Here is a 19,965-nt window from a genome sequence, read left to right as displayed (position 1 = left end):
TCTTCATTTAAGACATGTTTAATACTCTCTTCGTCTAATAATAATTGTTCATTATTGATTTAACATATAATTTTTAAAAAAGTGCTAAATAATAAGAGTAATTTTACTATATTATCCTTTAAATATACTTCATCCGTTTCAAAATAGCTCGCCCTCTTTCTAAAAATATTTGTTTCAATTTACTTGTTTCTTTTATGAAATCAAGATAATTTTACGTTCTTTCAATACTATCCTTATCATTAAATGACTACACAAAGTGTATATATGCTCAAATTTATATTTTAAAAGCATAATTAATAAGGTTAATTTAGTAAAATAAGTCCCTAATAAATATTTTCGTAAAGAAAGTGTCAAGCCAACAAGGGAGAATTATTTTGAAACGAAAAGAATAATAAATTTAATATTTTAGGAAATGCATTGCATTACGAATAACATGTAATACTAAAGGGTAAAATAAGTACAAATCGGTAAATTATGAATCGATTTTTCAAATTCAACAAGCATTATTAGATATTTATTTTTAGTATAGTGGCCACGTAAAAATGGACGGAAAAAATATACTTATATCTTAATTGAGGTACTTATAGTATTTTTTAAAAGACAATTACTATTAAAAGTAAAATGAAAAAAATTAATCAATTTCGCATTCAATTTCTCAAATGATAAGTATTTAGTGACAATTATTTTTATAAATTATTATAGATAATTTGAGACGGGAAATAGTATATATCATACACTTTATTTGGTTGGGAAAGAGTTATTTTAAGATAATTAATTTTGAGGTTAGTTATTCTATTATGTATATGGAATAATTTATCCCATCACTATGGTATAAATTGTGAGATAAATAATCTCGATACTAACTACTCCCTCTGTCCCAAATTACCCGTCTCAAATTTTCTAATTGGATGTCTTATTTTACTTGTCTTTTTTCATTAATCAAGACAAGACAATTTTTTTTTTCCATGTTTTACCCTTTGCATTAATTACTTTTTCTTCAAATTAAATTGTAAACATCAGTTAATAGGAATTTAGGCATGTTATTAATTATTTTTCCTAATCAACGTGTCATCTCAATTTGGGACGGTTAATTTGGGACAGAGGGAGTAAATACCTCACACCAAACACAAGATAAAATAATCTTTTATTTTATTTCGAGAATATTTATCCCTTATACTAGGGGTGTTCATGGTTTGGTTAAAAATCAAATCGAACCGCGAACCAAATCAAACCGATTAAAAAAATCGACATTTGGTTAGGTTTGATTTGGTTTGATTTTGATTTTACTCTAAAATAACCGACAAAATAACCAAACCGAACCGATAAAAATTATATATATATATATGCATATATATGTATACACACACATACATATGCATATATAAATTATTTATATATTATTCATAAATAAAATATAAATATTTTTTATATTTTAAATTTTAATCATGGATTTAACTTTAGTCATATATCTCCATCTAGTTGATGGTACGTTATGAGATTCTATATGATTTTTGCAATTTGAGTGGCAAATGATACTAATTGTGAAAATTATCTTGTTGTCTATGGAATTTTATAGGTGAGTTTTATTAGACTATAGTTAATCACTAGTTTTGAACTTTCTCTTTGGTCCCTATTGAGCAAAAAATTTATGTGGTTACCTTTTGGAGAATTTATCATATTATTCTCTTATATGTAGTTTCTAAATACTTTTATTGGAGCGTTTGTATGGTGTTGTTCATGATTTTGCGTAAGTATAACACTAAATTGACATCTTAGTTTTAAGGTTGAGGAACAACGCTCGGTTGACATCTCATATGTTGGATTAGATTTTTTAAAGAAAATTTTTAACTTTTATCATTAACTAAGTTATAAACCGAAAAACCGAACCGAACTAAACCGCTAAGAACCAAACCGATGATTATTTTTTTGTATTGGTTTGGTTTGGTTTTAGAAATTTTAAAACCAATTAAGTTGGTTTGGTTATGATTTTAACCAATAACCGATCCAAACCGACCCATGAACACCCCTACCTTATACGTCAGAACAAACGACCCCTTAATTTTTGTGCTTCATGGGCCACTTTATCTTGATCCAAAAAGAAATACTTCCTCCGTCCCAAATTGGGATGAGACAACTATTAAGAAAACAATGATTGATAATGTAACTTTACCATTTTATCCCTTTTAATTGTGTCTTGTTATTAATTTCAGTATTAATGGATGACTAATAGCAAGGAGTAATCAATTACACTAAGGGTATAATGGGAAAAAAAATTTGTCTTGTCTTGATAAGTAAAAAAGGACAAGTAAAATGGGACATCAAATTAAGAAATTTGGGACAGGTAAAATGGGACGGAGGGAGTATTAAAAAAAGAAACTCTCCAAATATTAAAATTAAAAATTCAGTGCATTAATTATTTTGGATTCTCTCCGCGTTAATGATGCAATTGTCAGAGGAGTTTATGTACATTAATTACTAATTAATGTACTTAATTAATTAATTAATTTTAATTAATTGGGTTTATATTGACCAGAGTAATTAGTTCATATATTTAACGTTGACCTCGCTGTCAACTTTCACCAGCTCGATTTCCGCTACATACAAATTTATTCTAATTGCTCTAATTGACATTTTTACCCTTGCTTAATTTATAGGATAATTCAATTTTCAAGGATAAAAGAGTAATTACGTGATAATTTTGAATACATTAGGCATTTGCTTATATGTCGTACAACATAACGTATACGAAACAAGATTCAAAAAGAAGGGGTGGGGGTGAGGGTGAGGGTAGGGGGTTGGGGTTGGGGGTGGGGGTGGGGGTGGGGGTGGGGGGTCAATTAATTTTTAAATATTTTCGAGATATGAAATTAATTACTTATTTTTTCAAGATTTAAAAATAATGTTAGTAGGCTACATTTTGTCATGGTATAGCTATCGCCGTGTAACTTATAAGTTATAGGTTCAAGTCGTGAAAACGATCATTAATGTTGTATAGACAGACTGTCTGCATAACACTCTTTGGAGTTATGACCCTTCACTAAATCCTACGTCAACATAAAATACTTTGTAAATTAAGTTACCCTTACGTATTGCCATGATGATTAGGTATTTCTAAATTTGTTACTCCGGTATTTTCACATTATAAGGTTGGAAAGGGGGTTGGATTTCAAGTCTATTGCCAAATTCAAATTTGGTTAGGTGAAAATTATGGTTAATTTTTTTTTTTATAAGACGGTGGAATTTAGATCAATTTACGTGCATTTTAATTATTTTATTGGTTATCTATTTCCTCATATTAATACATATATTAGATAAGTTTTCTCGTTCATCTTCATTTGGTTGATCTCACGAAAAATATTTACATTAAAATTCAAAATGATTCAAGTTATATGCACTGAATATATAATTAGAACTTAATCATTGTACCAACTATATAGTATATACTCTCCTTTTCTACTACTGATTCATGCTTAATTATCATGAACTTTTGAGTAATTTGACAGTGTAAAAATTTGTTCCACACTATTTTTACTTGTATCAGCAACTAAATCCAAATTTTATGTTATACCACATAATTTAGCTAATAATGTAAAATTTTCTTTTGCATTACATGAAAGTAATTAAATAAATTTAATGATCTTTTAGTTGAAAGTTATATGTGTAAATCAGAAAACTTAACCAATTTTAAGTTGAAAATTATTCAACGGAATAGACATGTCTTCTCATATGATTTTGGAATTTGTCATAGTTAACTAATTTAATTAGGTTTATTGGAATTTTTAACTAAAAACTATACAAATACACAATTTTTGTTTCTAATATTACAAAAAATCCCAACTCCCTAAACATATTACAAAAATCTCAACATATACACAGAATGCTATGTATATATCGGCTATGTTTTGTATATTAATAGGAAGAGAGTAAAGTAATTAAAAAAGTGGGGGAAAGCATAATTACTTCCAAAAAGGTTAGTATTTATGTTATTTATACTTTTTAAACCATATGAATTTGTCATAGTTAACTAACTTAATTAGGTTTATTGAAATTTTATGTTGTAGATTCATATAGTTTAACGTAAATACTAAGTACGAATGTTCACCCCTATTGGACCATCCTTCCTTTGTTTTATGGACTGGTTGACTAAATGGTACTTATAATCTATGTTTTTTATCCGTGAAATAATTGAGATTCCTTCATTATTACTAGAGGTCTTGAATCATGGAAACGTATGAAAAGAATTTAATCCAAAATATCATCCCAAAAATAGACCATGCAATATAGAAATTCAAATTAAATTTGTTCAAGTCTTGTTATAAGGTAAATCTCTTACCTTTAATTTCTCATGATTAGGGAAGTTATTTATTAAAATAACTCGATCTCAATCTTAATTATTTTTATCTAAGAAATGTCATTTGATACTTTTTTGGCGGAAAAATAACATTATATAGCTTATTTGTTGTTGAACTTTTTTTTACTTCTTTATGTTCTTATAATTTATATTTTGATTTCACTTCATGAAATTTTTTTATTCCGTAAAATATCACCCTCAATGAATGTATGTACCAAATTAATAAATATAAAACATACTCCCTTCATTTCAAAAATAATTATCTATTTTTCCTTCTAGTCCGTTTTAAAAATAATAACTGCTTTTCTTTTTAGACAACACCTTAATTTTAATTTTTCACATGTCGCGTTTGAGATCACGAGATTAAATGACATTTTGATATATTTGATATAAATTTAATTTAAGATCATAAGATTCAAAAATCTTCCGTATTTTCTAAACTTCATGTCAAATCAGACCATATCATTCTTTTTAAAACGAAGAAGTATGTTTTATGTATACATTTCTAAACCTTAATCACAATATACAATTTTTAAATTAGTTATTTGTAAGTATTTATCATCTAAACCCACTTAGTACAAGTCTATCAAATACTCAATTATTAAGGTCAAAATTTTTCTATTACAAGTGTACTTTATTTAGGGGTCATTTGGTAGAGTGTATTGAAATTTTAATGCATACATTAGTTTAATGTGTATTAGTAGTACCTTATTTAGTATACTTTTTTACCCTATGTATAACTCTATTATGTATTGAGGTGTGTATTACTAATATCTCAAAATTCATGGCATTAGTAATGCAATGAATCTAATGCATGTATTAACATGCTTAAAGACCCTATTACCCCTTAAAAAATTTTCCTCATCCTTTCCAACATATATATTGAGGGTATTTTCTAAAAGAAATTATGTAATTCATGTTTTTTTTTAATACATCAAACCAATTACTGCATAAGAAAAATATAAACATAAATAATGCAAGCATAATTAATACAAGCATTACTAATACAAATATTACTAATACACCATATTTTACATTATTCTTATAAATTCTATCAAACCACGCTTAGAGTGTTAGGGAATTTGAAAGTTTGTAGTGGCAAAGAGCCAAAGCCCAAGAAGATTAGAAAAAAAAAAAAAAAATCAACATAGGGACAAATGAAAGCACTCACAAAAATGAAAAGTCTAGTCATGATAGGACACCTTCATCAAAATATTTTTTTTTTTTTTTTTAATTTTGTTTCACATTATTTTCTTTGTTCGCTTTTACTTATCACTAATATTCTAATTAAATTTTTACTTTTACTTGTCATTTTTAACACATCAATACAAAACGACTTTTTTTTTTCTTTCTATTTCACTCTTAATATAAATTATTTTTTTTTCTAAATTAATTTCAAGATACAATGTAAACATCATTTACTAGGGGTATTATAATAAAATAACTATGTTATTAATTATTTTTCTTAATAAGTGTGTCAACTCAAAATATGATAAATAAAATCCAACAGAGGAAGTAATATCCTTTACATCCTCTTTTGCTTCACATGTTATTAGTTTCATTTATCTTCATTTTTTATTTGATGTTAGATATTTATTTTTGTTGAAACGATCTCTTGCAAAAATATAAAATATTATTGTATACAATAAATTTATGTGATTGGACTCTTGTTCAGACTTCAAATATAACAGAGATTTTAGTGCATCACACTGTTATTTTTTTAAATTATTTTGATTTGATCAATTTATAGTATATTGTATTAGGTTTATAAAAGGGGAAAACATTTCTTAATAAAAATATTTAATATAAAAGATGAAATTATCTCTCTTGATTATAAAATTCCACTAAACAACCCCTCGTAGACTTACATGTCATCATTTCTCTATGCGAGATGAGATAAGTAAATATTTCACCTTTTATATGAGACAATAATTTTACTATTTTAATATAAAGAAAATAAAACAATTTTAAAATTTGTAAATATTTCAATTTATTAAATTTTATTTTAATATTATTATTTTTTTCTCAAGTACCAAACGATACCTATGTAGTTTAATCCATATAATTGCCCACCCAAAAATGGAATCCTACCAATATTTTGAAGGATCAAATAATTAGTGCAAAGACTAACACCTATGAATCATTGATTTAGACATAAAGTAAGTGCTTAGACACCTTAAGAGGCTATCAACTTCAATCTTCAAAAGGGTCAATTGGTCCACAACTTTTTGAGTTTGGTGGGTCCCACCTTATATTTTTAGTTGCCAAAAAAGTGGAAATTGAAATAAAAGAGAAAAAAAAAAAATGTTTAGTTGTGAGTGATTTTTCTTTAATAGTAGTAATAAGATGATAATATTTTATTATTAGTAATTGAGAAAATATTCTATTTTCACTTTGAACTATACGCGAAAAGGCGGAGGTATACTCGAACTTTAGGAGGGTCCTATTATCCCCTGGACCAATTAAAACCGTATTTTTGATAACTTTAATATCTACGTGACACATACTTGATACAACACATTAAAGAGTCCCACGTAGTACGCGTTTTCCCTTAGTAATTAAATGCAAATATTACAAAATCCATAGGAGTATCATTTAGGATACTCTAATTATCAAAGTCTAGCAAAATTATAAAAAAATATTAACCTTCTTATAAAAAATGATTCATATTCTATCTGTCATTCAGTTGAATAAGCAAATAATAAGAAAAAAGCTCAAAAGACGAAATATAATAAAAATTAGCTTATGATGTTGGAATATTTGAAGTCCTCTCAATAAGGCCGACAACTCTGCTTGAGTATGATTTACATGATTCTTGCTTAAATAAAATTTCAAAACTCGATTTCTGTTCACATTTGATTGTGAGTCAAATAATTAACCGATATTATACCATCATGAAATATAATAAAATGATAAATGTCACTTCGCTCTTAATCGGAAATCTCATATACAGATAAATCCAAAAGAAAAGAGCCAATAGAGAGATTGACTAGCAAATAGTGTCATCCAAATTGAAGTAAACACAAGAAAATCCAAAATGATTAACAGAAAATGATACCATTGCATCACATCTGACTTCATTTTCTTTAATATACACACACATAATTTTCAGTACCAACCAACCCCAAAACCCTTTTATTTTTTTTTTTAATTTTAAATAGGATGTTATGTTTGGTCAGAATAAGCAATATCATAAAATAAAAGAAAAAAAAGACACATAAATTTATGTGAAAATTCTTGACAGAAAAAATCATGGGCAGAGGCGGAGCAATTTACTGTAATGGAGAGGAGTATAATGAGGAGGCGAAAGTCTTAATGATGTATATAATATGTACGTACAAATAAATCTTAGGCTCAAAAATATATAGGTGGCCCGATCTCTACGCTACCATCATAGACCCAACAAAAAATCACAAATATGATCACACCGTGAACTTTTTAGGACCGGATCAACAAAATTTTGGTCACAAATTCTAATATAGGACAATTCTATGCGACAAAGCTTCCAACATATTCATGAAATGATCGGACTACAAAAGTTTATTGTATATAATTTTGACTTACATTTTTGTGAAAAAACTATTTTCATGACTTGAACTTCTAAACCTAAAACCTCGTGGTCGCACAACTTTGCCAGTTACCTCAAAACTCTCCCTTCAAAAACCCAAAAAGTTAATTTAAGAAAAAACCCAAAAATTGTCCTAATCCCAGAATTCCATAATAAATAAAATTATTGTAGCATTAATTTACTGTAATGCCTAAAAAGTTCATCCATCAGTTATTATATACTTTTTCAAGCACTCAAAAAGGCTAAAACTTTATGCTATATAGAAGCCAAAAGTGATTAGGACTTTTAAGATAGAGTAAAAAAGAATCAAGAAAATACATATTCAAGTTATTGGTGTTGAACAAAACTTCCAATTCATCATCATCATATTTGCCAAGAAATGGGGTTAGGGTGGGCTGGGGGGTGGGGTTAGGCGGGTTATAGGGGTGCTTAGTGAAAGCATGCTTTGTCTGCCATTAAAGCTTCAATGAAGAACTAATATCCATCCTTTCCATTTACCTAAAGATCCTTTACTATCATTGCCATTTGGAAGAATTGGCCTTTTGTGTGTTACATAATTTTAATGAATAAAATAAAGGGGCTTTCTTGATTCAGTGTATTTGAATTTTTCTAGTCCTTTTTTGGCTTGTCCTTGAATAAAGGTTGAATCTTTTTCACTTTTTATACAACCCCTTTTCAAAATCTTGCATGTATATAGAAAGATCCCCACCATTATTGGAAATTCTTGTTTTTTTAGATATAGTATAATCTTTATTTTTGTTGTTTCACAGTTCATGAATTATATGGTCTTTGCTTTGTCATCATCTAAAGGAATTACTTGAGAGTTATTTCTTTGGTTGTCTTTGCTTTTTCTTGGTGTTTTGGTGGACTCCAGCTCTTTTTGACATGGTGATGGACTCAATAGCTTAGAGGTAATGCTAAAGTTTAGATCTTTAATGAGTTTCTTACTTATTCTTGAATTCATTATTTAGTTGAGTTTATTGGAATGGATTCATTGAAGTTAGTTGATTAATGGGAGAAAGGTGCGAAATATACCTAAACTTTAGCACAATCTGTTGTACCGTATTTATGTGGCATGTATTTGCCAGCTGGACCACTGCGTGAATACACGCACACTGAGCGCGTAAGGGTTTGAAGTGATCTAGCTAAGCAAAAATATGCCACAAAAATACAGTAAAAAATATTCTAGGGGTTGTGTTACAACAAATTTCGCCAAAGTTTAGGTATATTTCGGGCCTTTTTCCCTTGATTAATTATTCTTTGTGGAACTTATTCTGGTTTGTTCTGGTTCATCTTGCTTTATGTAGTTAGTATACATTTACTCTTCTTGATTATTGGCTCTGAGGGTTCTTTGTTAAATTCCAAGTTCATTTTACAACTCAGTCTCACCTTTTCATTGTCTATAAATTCAGATGTCTCGCTTTAGATAAAAAAAGACCGAAATCTGAAAAATTTCTCTCCCTAGTTTGCTGCACACTTTTCAAAACAAAGTGTCGTGTGGTCTGCTTCTTTTGTTGAGTTCATTGAAGTTTGCAATTTCTATCGCCAGTATTGCAGAATAGAGTTCCGTTCTATTCTGGGACGAATTAATCCAAAACCTAAGGGGATTAAATTCTACAAGGAAGCATAGTTTTCTGTTGGGCTTGGAACTAAATTATTCTAATGTATTTCTGGTTTTACTGTTTTTGAACACACGAATAACGGTATTAACACGTAGTTGGATTAACAGGTCAAACTGAGACCTTTGTCTTATTGGAAATTGTTGCGATGGCTGGAATTTTTGAATCAAGAAGTGGTTTGGTTCTAATTTGGATAAGTGGTTTGGTGGCTGCTGTACTATTGCTGGTTTCTCCCGCCGAAGGATTGAATCAGGAAGGAATGTACCTTCTTGAGTTGAAGAAGAATATGTGGGATCAGTTTAACCGTCTAGGGAATTGGAATCCCGACGATGAAACTCCTTGTGGTTGGGTAGGTGTGAATTGCACTTCTGATTATAATCCAGTTGTGCAATCTCTTTATCTGAGCTCTATGAATCTTTCAGGCACTTTGAGTTCTAGCATTGGTGGTCTTGAATATTTAGCTTATCTTGATCTGTCTTTCAATCGATTCACCGGGAACATTCCCAAAGAGATTGGAAATTGCTCGAAATTGCAGTCCCTCCAGCTCCATGATAATACTTTTTATGGTCCAATTCCTGCTGAACTGTATAACCTGTCGAATTTGAAGGATGTAAACATGTGCAACAACATGATCTCTGGTCCTATTGCTGAGGAGTTCGGGAAACTCTCGTCTCTAGTTTCTTTCATTGCATATACCAATAATCTAACCGGTCCAGTGCCTCGATCTATTGGAAGTTTGAAAAATTTGACAATATTTCGAGTGGGGCAGAATTCACTTTCTGGAAGTTTACCCACAGAGATAGGTGGTTGTGAGAGCTTGGAATCTCTTGGTCTAACACAAAATTGCCTGGAAGGAAACATACCGAAAGAACTTGGCATGCTTAGTAAGTTGAAAGAACTTGTACTTTGGGGAAATCAATTCTCTGGCTATATTCCAAAGGAACTTGGAAATATTACGCAACTTCAATTGCTTGCGTTATATCAGAACAATCTGATTGGAGGAATTCCTGCTGAAATAGGGAAACTCACAACTTTGACGAAGTTATACCTATACCGGAATGGATTAAATGGTACCATTCCAAGGGAGATTGGTAATCTTTCTATGGCAAGAGAAATTGATTTCTCAGAGAACTTTCTGACCGGAGAAATTCCAGCCGAGTTTGGTCAAATAAAGAGTCTGAAATTGTTGTTTCTTTTCCAGAACCATCTCAAAGGTGTTATACCAGATGAACTTACAACTTTAAAGAACTTAGCTAGTCTTGATCTGTCGATTAATTACCTAACTGGCCCTATTCCATTTGGTTTTCAGTATCAAAAGGAATTAGTTCAGTTACAGCTTTTTGAGAATTCTTTAACTGGTACTATTCCTCAAGGTCTTGGCGTTTATAGTCAACTCTGGGTGCTTGATTTAAATAACAACCACCTCACAGGAAGGATTCCTCCATTTGTTTGTAGGAATTCCAATTTGATTTTGCTGAATCTTGCATCAAATAAACTGCATGGATATATTCCGTCTGGTGTTCTTAATTGTGATTCATTGGTGCAACTTCGTCTGAATGATAACAGGCTCACGGGGACATTTCCTTCTGAGTTGTGCAAATTGATAAACCTGTCTGCTGTTGAACTGGGGCAGAACAAGTTCACTGGTCCGATACCTCCTGATATTGCATATTGTCAGAAGTTGCAGAGGCTTGATTTTTCAGGCAATAGTTTCAACCAGTTGCCAAGGGAGATAGGAAATCTTACCCGGCTTGTGACTTTCAATGTCTCCGCGAATTTGTTCACTGGACCGATACCTCCAGAGATTCTGAACTGCAAGGCACTACAGCGACTGGATCTCAGCAAGAACAGATTTACTGATGTTATACCTGATAACATTGGTAGTTTGTCGCAGCTAGAGCGTCTTTTGCTTTCAGAGAATAAGTTATCTGGAAAAATACCAGCAGCATTGGGGAGCCTCTCTCATTTGACTGAGTTGCAGATGGGCGGTAATCTATTGTCAGGTGAAATACCATCAGAGTTGGGTGATCTTACTGGCTTACAAATTGCAATGGATCTTAGCAACAACAATCTCTCTGGTAGCATACCACCTAACCTTGGTAATCTTATCCTACTAGAGTACCTCTATCTCAACAACAATCGTCTGAGTGGAGAAATACCGAGCACATTTGGTAACCTGACAAGTCTTTTGGGCATTGACTTCTCATACAATGACCTGACTGGACCACTGCCAGATATACCACTCTTTCGGAACATGGACATCAGCAGCTTCCTTGGAAACAAAGGTCTTTGTGGTGGGCCTCTAGGTGGATGTAATGCACCTACAGCTTACAGTGCCAATCCTCCTAGAGTCAAGAATGCAGATTCTCCTCGAGGAAAGATTATTACTTCTGTTGCCGGTGCAATTGGTGGGGTTTCTCTTGTTTTGATTGTGGTAATTTTGTACTATATGAAGCGCCATCCTGTTGATATGGTTGCAAGCGAGGATAAAGACGTATCATCTACCGATCCGGACATTTATTTCCGTCCCAAAGAGGGGTTCACTTTCCAGGACTTGGTTGAGGCTACAAACAATTTTCATGATTGTTATGTTCTTGGAAGAGGAGCTGTTGGAACAGTTTACAAGGCAGTCATGCAGTCTGGACAAACAATTGCAGTCAAGAAGCTTGCTTCTAATAGAGAGGGTAATAACATTGACAATAGCTTCCGTACAGAGATCTTAACTCTAGGAAAGATTAGGCATCGTAACATCGTAAAGCTATATGGATTTTGCTATCACCAGGGTTCTAATTTACTTCTGTATGAGTATATGGCCAGAGGTAGCTTGGGTGAATTGCTTCACAGTACATCTTGTAGATTGGATTGGCCAACTCGCTTTACGGTGGCTGTTGGGGCTGCTCACGGACTTGCTTACTTACACCATGATTGCAAGCCACGGATCATCCACCGTGATATAAAGTCCAATAATATTTTGATTGATGAGAAGTTTGAAGCTCATGTTGGTGATTTTGGTTTGGCCAAAGTTGTTGATATGCCTCAATCTAAATCGATGTCTGCAGTCGCTGGCTCTTATGGATACATTGCCCCTGGTATGTATTTCTATTTTATCCCGGACAATTTCTGATGTTTCCTTGTTATCTATATAAATATGTCGAGAAATATACTTCCACTTGATTCTTATTCCCACATATTATATGTCTCTTCACTCTGAAAGTGTTTCCTGTTTTTGTTGATATGAATAGGATTTTCTTGAGATTAGAAGAATTTTATTCGATTTTTCTTTGAGTATCCGAAGACAATAATGAAATGCTTTTTAACTTTATTTGTGTATACTTGTCATTTTATACGTGTTCTATGCCAAGAGATGCCATACAAACTGCCCTATGTATCTAAGACGAACTTTTGGGATTCTTTCTGATACATGTGGTCATCCTCGTTCCCACATATTTATGTTCAGTTTAGATATTCGACAGTTTGTTGCTCGCTTTGAAAGTCTATTTCTTCTCTTTGTAATATGAACTGGATATCTTGTTGAAGTTTGATAGTTAAAATTTTATATGAAACAAGTCAATATCTTTAATATCCCTTTCCTAATTTTCATCCTGTGTTATAAATGTTTTCTGCCTTCTCTGTTGCAGAATATGCTTACACCATGAAAGTTACCGAAAAATGTGATATCTATAGTTATGGGGTAGTCCTTTTGGAGTTGTTAACCGGAAGAGCACCCGTTCAACCCCTAGAACAAGGTGGTGATCTTGTCACATGGGTGAGGCATTATGTTAGGGACCATTCATTGACATCAGGGATACTCGATAGCCGATTGGATTTGGAAGATGAAACTACTGTTAGTCATATGCTTAGTGTTCTAAAAATTGCTCTAATGTGCACTAGCACGAACCCGTTTGATCGTCCCACAATGCGCGAGGTTGTTCTGATGCTGATTGAGTCTGACGAGCAAGAAGGGAACCTTCTCTCATCTCCGGTTTTTGATCTCCCTCTGAAAGATAACTCCTTCTAGATGCATGTAAGAAGCATATCTCAATTAACTTTGATATTTTTTAGTTCTAATTCTCCTTGTAATTTTTTTCCCCTCATCGTTAAATTATAGATATTCCCATGTATATTTCGCATAGTGAAATTTCATCAATCACTTTCAAGAACTAGTTTGGAGTTGATTGATGCTATCTCAATAGTTCTCCATCTGAAGATTATGGAAAATAATATGCATTACGGATTATGATTTTCTTTTAGGACCAACTATATATATATATATATTACGAGTCTCTGGATGATGTTGTTTTGCGGAAATTATGCTCCCCCTCTCCTTTTGTTTTCCTGATGAACATATATTTGGGACTAAGGCATAGTAATTGTCGTTGTAACGTATTGGGTATATGTTCACTTGTTGTTGTGACACCTATTCTTTTTTGAGTTTTGGACTCATTGTTTATGCGTTTTTCCAAGTTTTCTTAACAATCTGTATTCGACACCCATTGGTCCCGACTAATCAAGACTCGTGCTGAGCAGGCCTACTAAGGGAGTAAAGCTCCCTACCAAGAAGTTCTCCATTTCGGAGGCTTGAACCCGATGTATCTGGTTGAACTTAAGCGATGCTCGAGTTATTTCTGGTTAATTTGCTTCAGGTGGAGGAGTCATTAAACCTACAGAGCCTAATTTTGACTCTCAAAGGACTCCATCATGTTGTTGGAAGGGACACTTAACCCTTAAATCCTAAATCATCTTTGAGCACTGTCCTCTTTACCCTCTTCTATTGTTCAATGAATTTGCTTTGGCTCTTGTCCAAGAGTTATTGTAGTGGTATAGGAGTATGCATGTAGTTAACTGTCCTCTTTTGGCCTAGGTCCACACGGATTTGTCTTTCGGGCTATGTCATATCGAGCCCCAAAAGTGTGTGTACCGTGTAGATTTGTGTTATGCCTTACCTTTTTCTCTCCCTTTCCGATATGGAATTCGCATAAGGTATCATGTGCGCCCCCTTCTTCAGAAGCTCGCCAGCCTAAAAGTTGGTCATTCTTATGAGTCTGTCCTTGTTGACCCGCACACCTTCATGGGCGCCACACCAATTCAAAACACCCGAGGGTGACAAAAAGACGCTCAGTGAAGTGGATGAAACTCGTAGGACATTACTGTTGAAATTAGTGTAGAGACAAAAAACTGTTAGGTGATCTCTTCCGATCTACCTGAGCATTGTTGGACAGTGTTACCCGATAATTGTGCTAGTGGAGTCTTAACAGTTGCCTTTCTGTATTGCACTCCCAATTAGCCCCTAAGGCTTGAGGACTCCTCCATGTATGTGATATTTGCAATTTGATTTGATTTGCTTTCGACTTATGTTGCTTGGACCTTCGAAAAACACTATTTCACTCGTATCAAATCCTCCAAATATGCATAGCTATTGAAGGATCCAACACACTCAACAATATATAAATTTACACATCAACCTTTGTTCCACAAACAAAAGTACCTCTTCAAACTTTTGAATGACTAAATAAAAGACTATGCAAATGTGAAAAAGAACATAAATAATCAAAGTTCCAACATGATTACTGATACGATCCCATAATCGAGATAAAATTTACATAGTTAGAAACTTATACAAAATCTTGATTCATACATGCCTATATTGCATTTAAAAGATCCCAACTTATTAGTTCAAGTCCTTATTTTGTACTAGGGGACAAAGGACATGAAAATTTATTCAATAAAAACACTCCATAAAGTTGAAATAAAACTAGATCCATTTGTCTATATGAAAGAACTACTGCAACAATAATAATATTGCAGAATTAGCAATGAGTAATAATCAACAATCTCCTTATAATTAATTAAGTGCTTCTCTTTAGCATTTCTTGATACCTCTTGAAAGATTCAAGCTTTTGCAGTCTCATCCTTTTGTGAAACTTCTTGATGAACAAGTCTGCAACGTTATCGATCTCGTCTTCTAGCACAAAGTTCTGTCCTTCTTCCTCTTTGAAATTCCTCACCATGTCTATCGCTGATGCATTCGGATCACCTAAGTACTCGTCCTCTTCATCGAACAATGAATGTGTCAAATCCGGATACTTATCATCATAATCGTGATCCTCGCCATTGCTTAGCAGTAGTATCTCCTCATTGGTCCCGTTACTATACTGATAGTGTAAAAATTCTTCACCGGGTTCAGAGGAGTGGTTGTAGAGTACAATGGCCTTGTTGTTTTCGTCGTGATGATCTTCATCTTCTTCTTCTTTATGGCCTAATAGTGAATGGATCTTGTGAGAAATGGCCTTAGTTCCTAGTCCAGATAGAGAGATTTTCTTGGATTTGAGCAATGTTAAGACCATGAACTTAGCTTTTATGGCCTCAGTTTTGCTTTTGATGGCTGTTGATTTTGATTTGGCCATTGTGGATAGTACTGACATGACATGCTTTAGGAATTTGATTGCTGAGTTGTTCTTCATGGCTACTCTTTAAGTGATCTGAAAAATTGTCAAATATGAAACAAGTTTAAGTCAACATATAAAGCATTTTGTGGAGTAAGAGGATCTTATATGTATATATATATATATCGATGCACAAAGCATCCCGCGTTAGCAACGGTCTCCATTTCATAAAAAACTTGACAACTTTATACTACACAACCTTTACAAAAGCTCTTTTTGCTTAAATTGCTCGGCCTCTCCAAAAATGTGCCGCACCCATGTCGAATCCTTCAAAAATACACTATTTGTGGAGGATCGGACACACACGCAATGATATTTTTGAAGAGTCAGAGCAACTTAGCATTTTACAACTAGGGAGGGGCCAAGTAGGTTACTTGTTTGGGTGAAAAGGACATCAATTCTTGGAGCTTAACTAAAAGAAAAACATGAATTAGTGAGAGAGAGGTTGTATCTCTAAACATCAAAAATCCATCTCTAATCCTATTTAGCGACAGATTAACATATCCTCATACAAATCTTAAAGAATGATCTAACAACTACTCAAAAGTATAAGAACAATTCAATCACAAATCTTAACTTAATTAAAGAATTGTTCAGCAACAACCCAATAGCAAATATTCTTTTGAATATCAATTTATACTTGCTAAAATTAGAAATGACCTCACTTTAGATTTGATTTAAAACAACCAAAATCTTCTTGCTTTTCTTCACAACTTGCCCAACACTTTAATTTAGCAACTTTTGCTTTGTCCTTATGTCACACATCCAGTAGTATTTCTAGGACACTACTGCATAATGACCTCTTCAACTTCAATATATAACTAGCTAACTTTGATATTTCTAGGAAAGTGTATAGATATAAACTTTGATATTTATAGTTGTTTTTTTTAGTGTTAAAACTATCCTTTACAACTCTTTTTATCTTTTGTGGATAACATTAGTTTTTCGGTCAGGTTGCGTGTAATTCGATTATTTTATTGTATATTTGTCGTCTTTCGTGGCAGAGGCAGAAGTTTCATCTAGAAAGCTTAACATATACTATATACATTCAGTGGCGGAGCCACTTTTGCTCCAGGGGTTCATTTGAACCTTCTTTGACGGAAAATTATACTGTTTTTATACTTTTTATATGATAAATTTTTTTTATGCATATATACTAGATGTTGAAACTCTTTCGACTAATTCGTATATATACTTCTGACCCCTCAATGAAAATCTTGACTTCGCCGCTGTATACATTAAAAAAAAGTTGTATATACAATGTGATTTTTTGGCTAAGTGTGTTTAGATGAATATCCTTTCGCCCTGCCTTTCACACATGGGCGGACCTATATGCATTTTTTGGTGCTCCGACACTCATTAAATTCGACGCAAACTAGGTATAATTATATAAAAAAATGTAAAAATTGCTATAAGTTTCAAAAAAAGCACCCAGAAAACTAAGAAGATAGTTGAGTGCTTTAGTTTCGGGCGAAACCTTAAAGCTCTAGGCATCAACATGTGTTTTCAAACCTCACGAGCACCCACGACGCTTAAATTTTGGGTCCACCCCTGCTTCCACAAACACATAATAAAATATTCTAATTACTTTGATATTTAATTTGTAGTAAAGTACGTAATCTTCAACTTTCTAACCACGTTACACTTACTAGTTTTTTTGTTAAACTATTGTACTCTTTTTCTCTGTACTTCCTAGCTTCTTCTACTTGTTTTAGTATAACGGTAATTTTCGAGCCAGCTTATGCGTGCATACGTACTTTGATTATTCCATTAGTACATATTTGAATTTTATGAGATCAAGGTCGAAATAATACAACTTATTTGAGTTATTTGTTTCGATGAATCCATATCTTACACTCTGTCGAGCCTCGCTTCTAGCTACTTACCAACGTTTAGACAGATAAAAAGAATCACTTAATGTTTTTTATCTTTATAATTTTCACTCATTTCATTGACCATTCGATTGGTACTTCCTAGGTGGTTCTCTTCTCTCATGCCCTCTTATACCATGCACTAATTTACCCACAAAGCAACTTTACCATTATTTGTCTTTTTGCCTAAACAATGGCTATGATACATATGAGCCGAGAATTTTTCGAAAATAATTTCTCTATCTTCACGAGGTAGTAGTAAGGTCTGCGTACTCTATAGTCGTTAAATCTCACCTGTAGAATTTCATTAGGAATATTGTTGTTGCTGAACTTTCGAAAACCGCCTTTTTATCTCCACGAGGTAGTGTTAATGTCAGCTTACACTCTATCCTTCTTAGACCTTACTTACGAAATCTCATCGGCTATATTATTGTTAGCCTAAACAAAAGCTATATCTTTTCGACTTTCACTACACATCATCAACTAAATAATCAAAAACAAATTTTATAGCATAGTTATTACATATAAATAACTTTCCCATGAAGTAACTCAAATTAAATCTCCTAAGTTTTCTTATTGGTTTGATACATGCCCATACCTAATAAAAAGTATAGCACCGGCCTAAAATCAAAAAAGAGAAAGATTCTTGCTTTATATAAAGGGGGGGAAAAGTGTTAATTAACGGCTTAATTTCAAAGGCCACTTGGTATTAAGCACATAATTAGAATCTAATGGTAATTCTTTTCATTTGTCCTAGCCAGTGATGGAGCCAGGATTTTCACCAAGGGGTTCACAAGTGAACATACGAACTAGAGCTGTCAATACGGATCGGCCCAACTCATTCGGGCTAATCTACACGGGCTTTGAGTTGGTGGAAGGTGACATATATCAAATTGATGCGGACACAATAATTTAAAAAAGAAAAAGAATCCAATCAACACGAATTATATGAGAGTTTTGTAGATTAAAAAAGAAATACAACTATAGTGCATTGGATAGAATTTCCACATTCGTACAGACGTACTACACATGCTTAAAAAAGATATTTAAAGCAAAATTGTGAAGTCTCCTATTCATTTCATTTTATTTTTTTTAAAGAAAATCTGTGTTCAATATCCCATTAAAATTTAATTAAATTTACATCTGCTAAATGTAGAGCTAATGTTTGATGATGACGCTTTCAAGAAATTTTTCTTTTTCTATTCGTGAAACTTCAAATTTGAGATTTTTTTATTAAAGATACAAGGATTACAATCATTTTAGGACCGTGTTGATCACTTTTTCTTTCTTTAATGATGAATCACTTGTATTAAAATCGTACTTTATTTTACTTTTTTTTTTTAAGATGAGAGGACATGATTAAGAAAACTCTTTCTAATTTCTTTTTAACCCAAAAGATATGTATTAGTTGCTACTCCTAATTTTGTGAAAAATATCATATCGACCAATATATCTAACAAGTCGCACTACACTTTATTCCCATGATTAATTATTTTCTCAAAGGATACTTGCAAAGCCACAAAATCCAAGTCACTACCAATTTTTTTTTTTTTGTAGAAACAAGAAAAAGGATATAAAATGATCATTGAAGTTGTTTAGAATTTGCAAAAAAGATACTTAAATTTTGCGGGCAATCTATTACACCACAAAATTTGTAAATGCCCTTGTAAATAGACCATTTTGAGCCTATGCGTGTGGTCACGCCTATGACGTGCGTGAATGAAGAAAATTGTTAGCAATCAATAATTAGAAAACGCCACATAGAATTAAATTTGACAATTATTTTTAAAACCCTTCTTCTTCATTTTAAAAATCTGATTTCTCCCAACGTCCATTGTTATAGCCTTGGAACTTGATTTCCAAAAAAAAAGGTCACTCCCTTCCTAGTCTAATCTTAACAAAATCAACCTTAAAAGATACGATTTTTTCGTTTATGTTCTAATTTTTTCTTACTTTTTAGTCTTTGGAGCTTTAATTTCATCTTAGTTTGCTTAAAATTTTTGAAATCAAGTTTTATTTTTTGATTAGGTTTTGAAGGAAAAAAACCAAGCAATTTCTCTTTTTCTATTTCTCCTTCCTATCTAGTTATTGTAGCTGATTTTAGTAATAGAAA

The 19,965-nt window shown here is 32.4% G+C and overlaps 2 protein-coding genes across 6 annotated transcripts; one reads left to right on the top strand and one right to left on the bottom strand.

Moving 5' to 3' along the window:
- Positions 1–8,173: 8,173 nt before the first annotated feature.
- On the top strand, positions 8,174–13,782 carry LOC107864524 (probable leucine-rich repeat receptor-like protein kinase At2g33170). 2 transcript variants are annotated; one of them, XM_047408983.1, is made up of 4 exons: positions 8,323–8,830; positions 9,649–9,887; positions 9,961–12,627; positions 13,177–13,782. In XM_047408983.1, the coding sequence occupies exons 3-4, from the start codon at positions 10,155–10,157 to the stop codon at positions 13,554–13,556; spliced, it is 2,853 nt and encodes a 950-aa protein (XP_047264939.1). In that variant the 5' UTR covers positions 8,323–8,830; positions 9,649–9,887; positions 9,961–10,154; the 3' UTR covers positions 13,557–13,782. The 2 variants fall into 2 exon arrangements, with proteins under 2 accessions (XP_016566406.2, XP_047264939.1); XM_016710920.2 differs by having other exon boundaries at positions 8,174–8,830; positions 9,649–12,627.
- Positions 13,783–15,066: 1,284 nt separating this feature from the next.
- Positions 15,067–16,864, bottom strand: LOC107864523. 4 transcript variants are annotated; one of them, XM_016710915.2, is made up of 2 exons: positions 16,647–16,864; positions 15,067–16,017 (listed from the first exon to the last, which is right to left on the bottom strand). In XM_016710915.2, exon 2 carries the CDS (start codon positions 15,997–15,999, stop codon positions 15,385–15,387), a length of 615 nt encoding a protein of 204 aa, XP_016566401.1. In that variant the 5' UTR covers positions 16,000–16,017; positions 16,647–16,864; the 3' UTR covers positions 15,067–15,384. The 4 variants fall into 4 exon arrangements, with proteins under 4 accessions (XP_016566401.1, XP_016566402.1, XP_047264940.1 ...); XM_016710916.2 differs by having other exon boundaries at positions 16,642–16,819; XM_047408984.1 differs by lacking the exon at positions 16,647–16,864 and adding an exon at positions 16,559–16,623.
- Positions 16,865–19,965: the final 3,101 nt, after the last annotated feature.

The sequence above is a fragment of the Capsicum annuum genome, chromosome 3 (assembly GCF_002878395.1).
Source record: "Capsicum annuum cultivar UCD-10X-F1 chromosome 3, UCD10Xv1.1, whole genome shotgun sequence".
NCBI lineage: Eukaryota > Viridiplantae > Streptophyta > Magnoliopsida > Solanales > Solanaceae > Capsicum > Capsicum annuum.
This window is presented reverse-complemented; position numbering and strand designations above follow the sequence as displayed.

Excerpts from the sequence above, each read along its gene's own strand:
- LOC107864524 (XM_016710920.2), top strand. The coding sequence starts at position 9,687 with ATGGCTGGAATTTTTGAATCAAGAAGTGGTTTGGTTCTAATTTGGATA. Across the intron at positions 12,628-13,176 it reads TTATGGATACATTGCCCCTG|AATATGCTTACACCATGAAA; the intron begins GTATGTATTTCT and ends TCTCTGTTGCAG.
- LOC107864523 (XM_016710915.2), bottom strand. The coding sequence starts at position 15,999 with ATGAAGAACAACTCAGCAATCAAATTCCTAAAGCATGTCATGTCAGTA.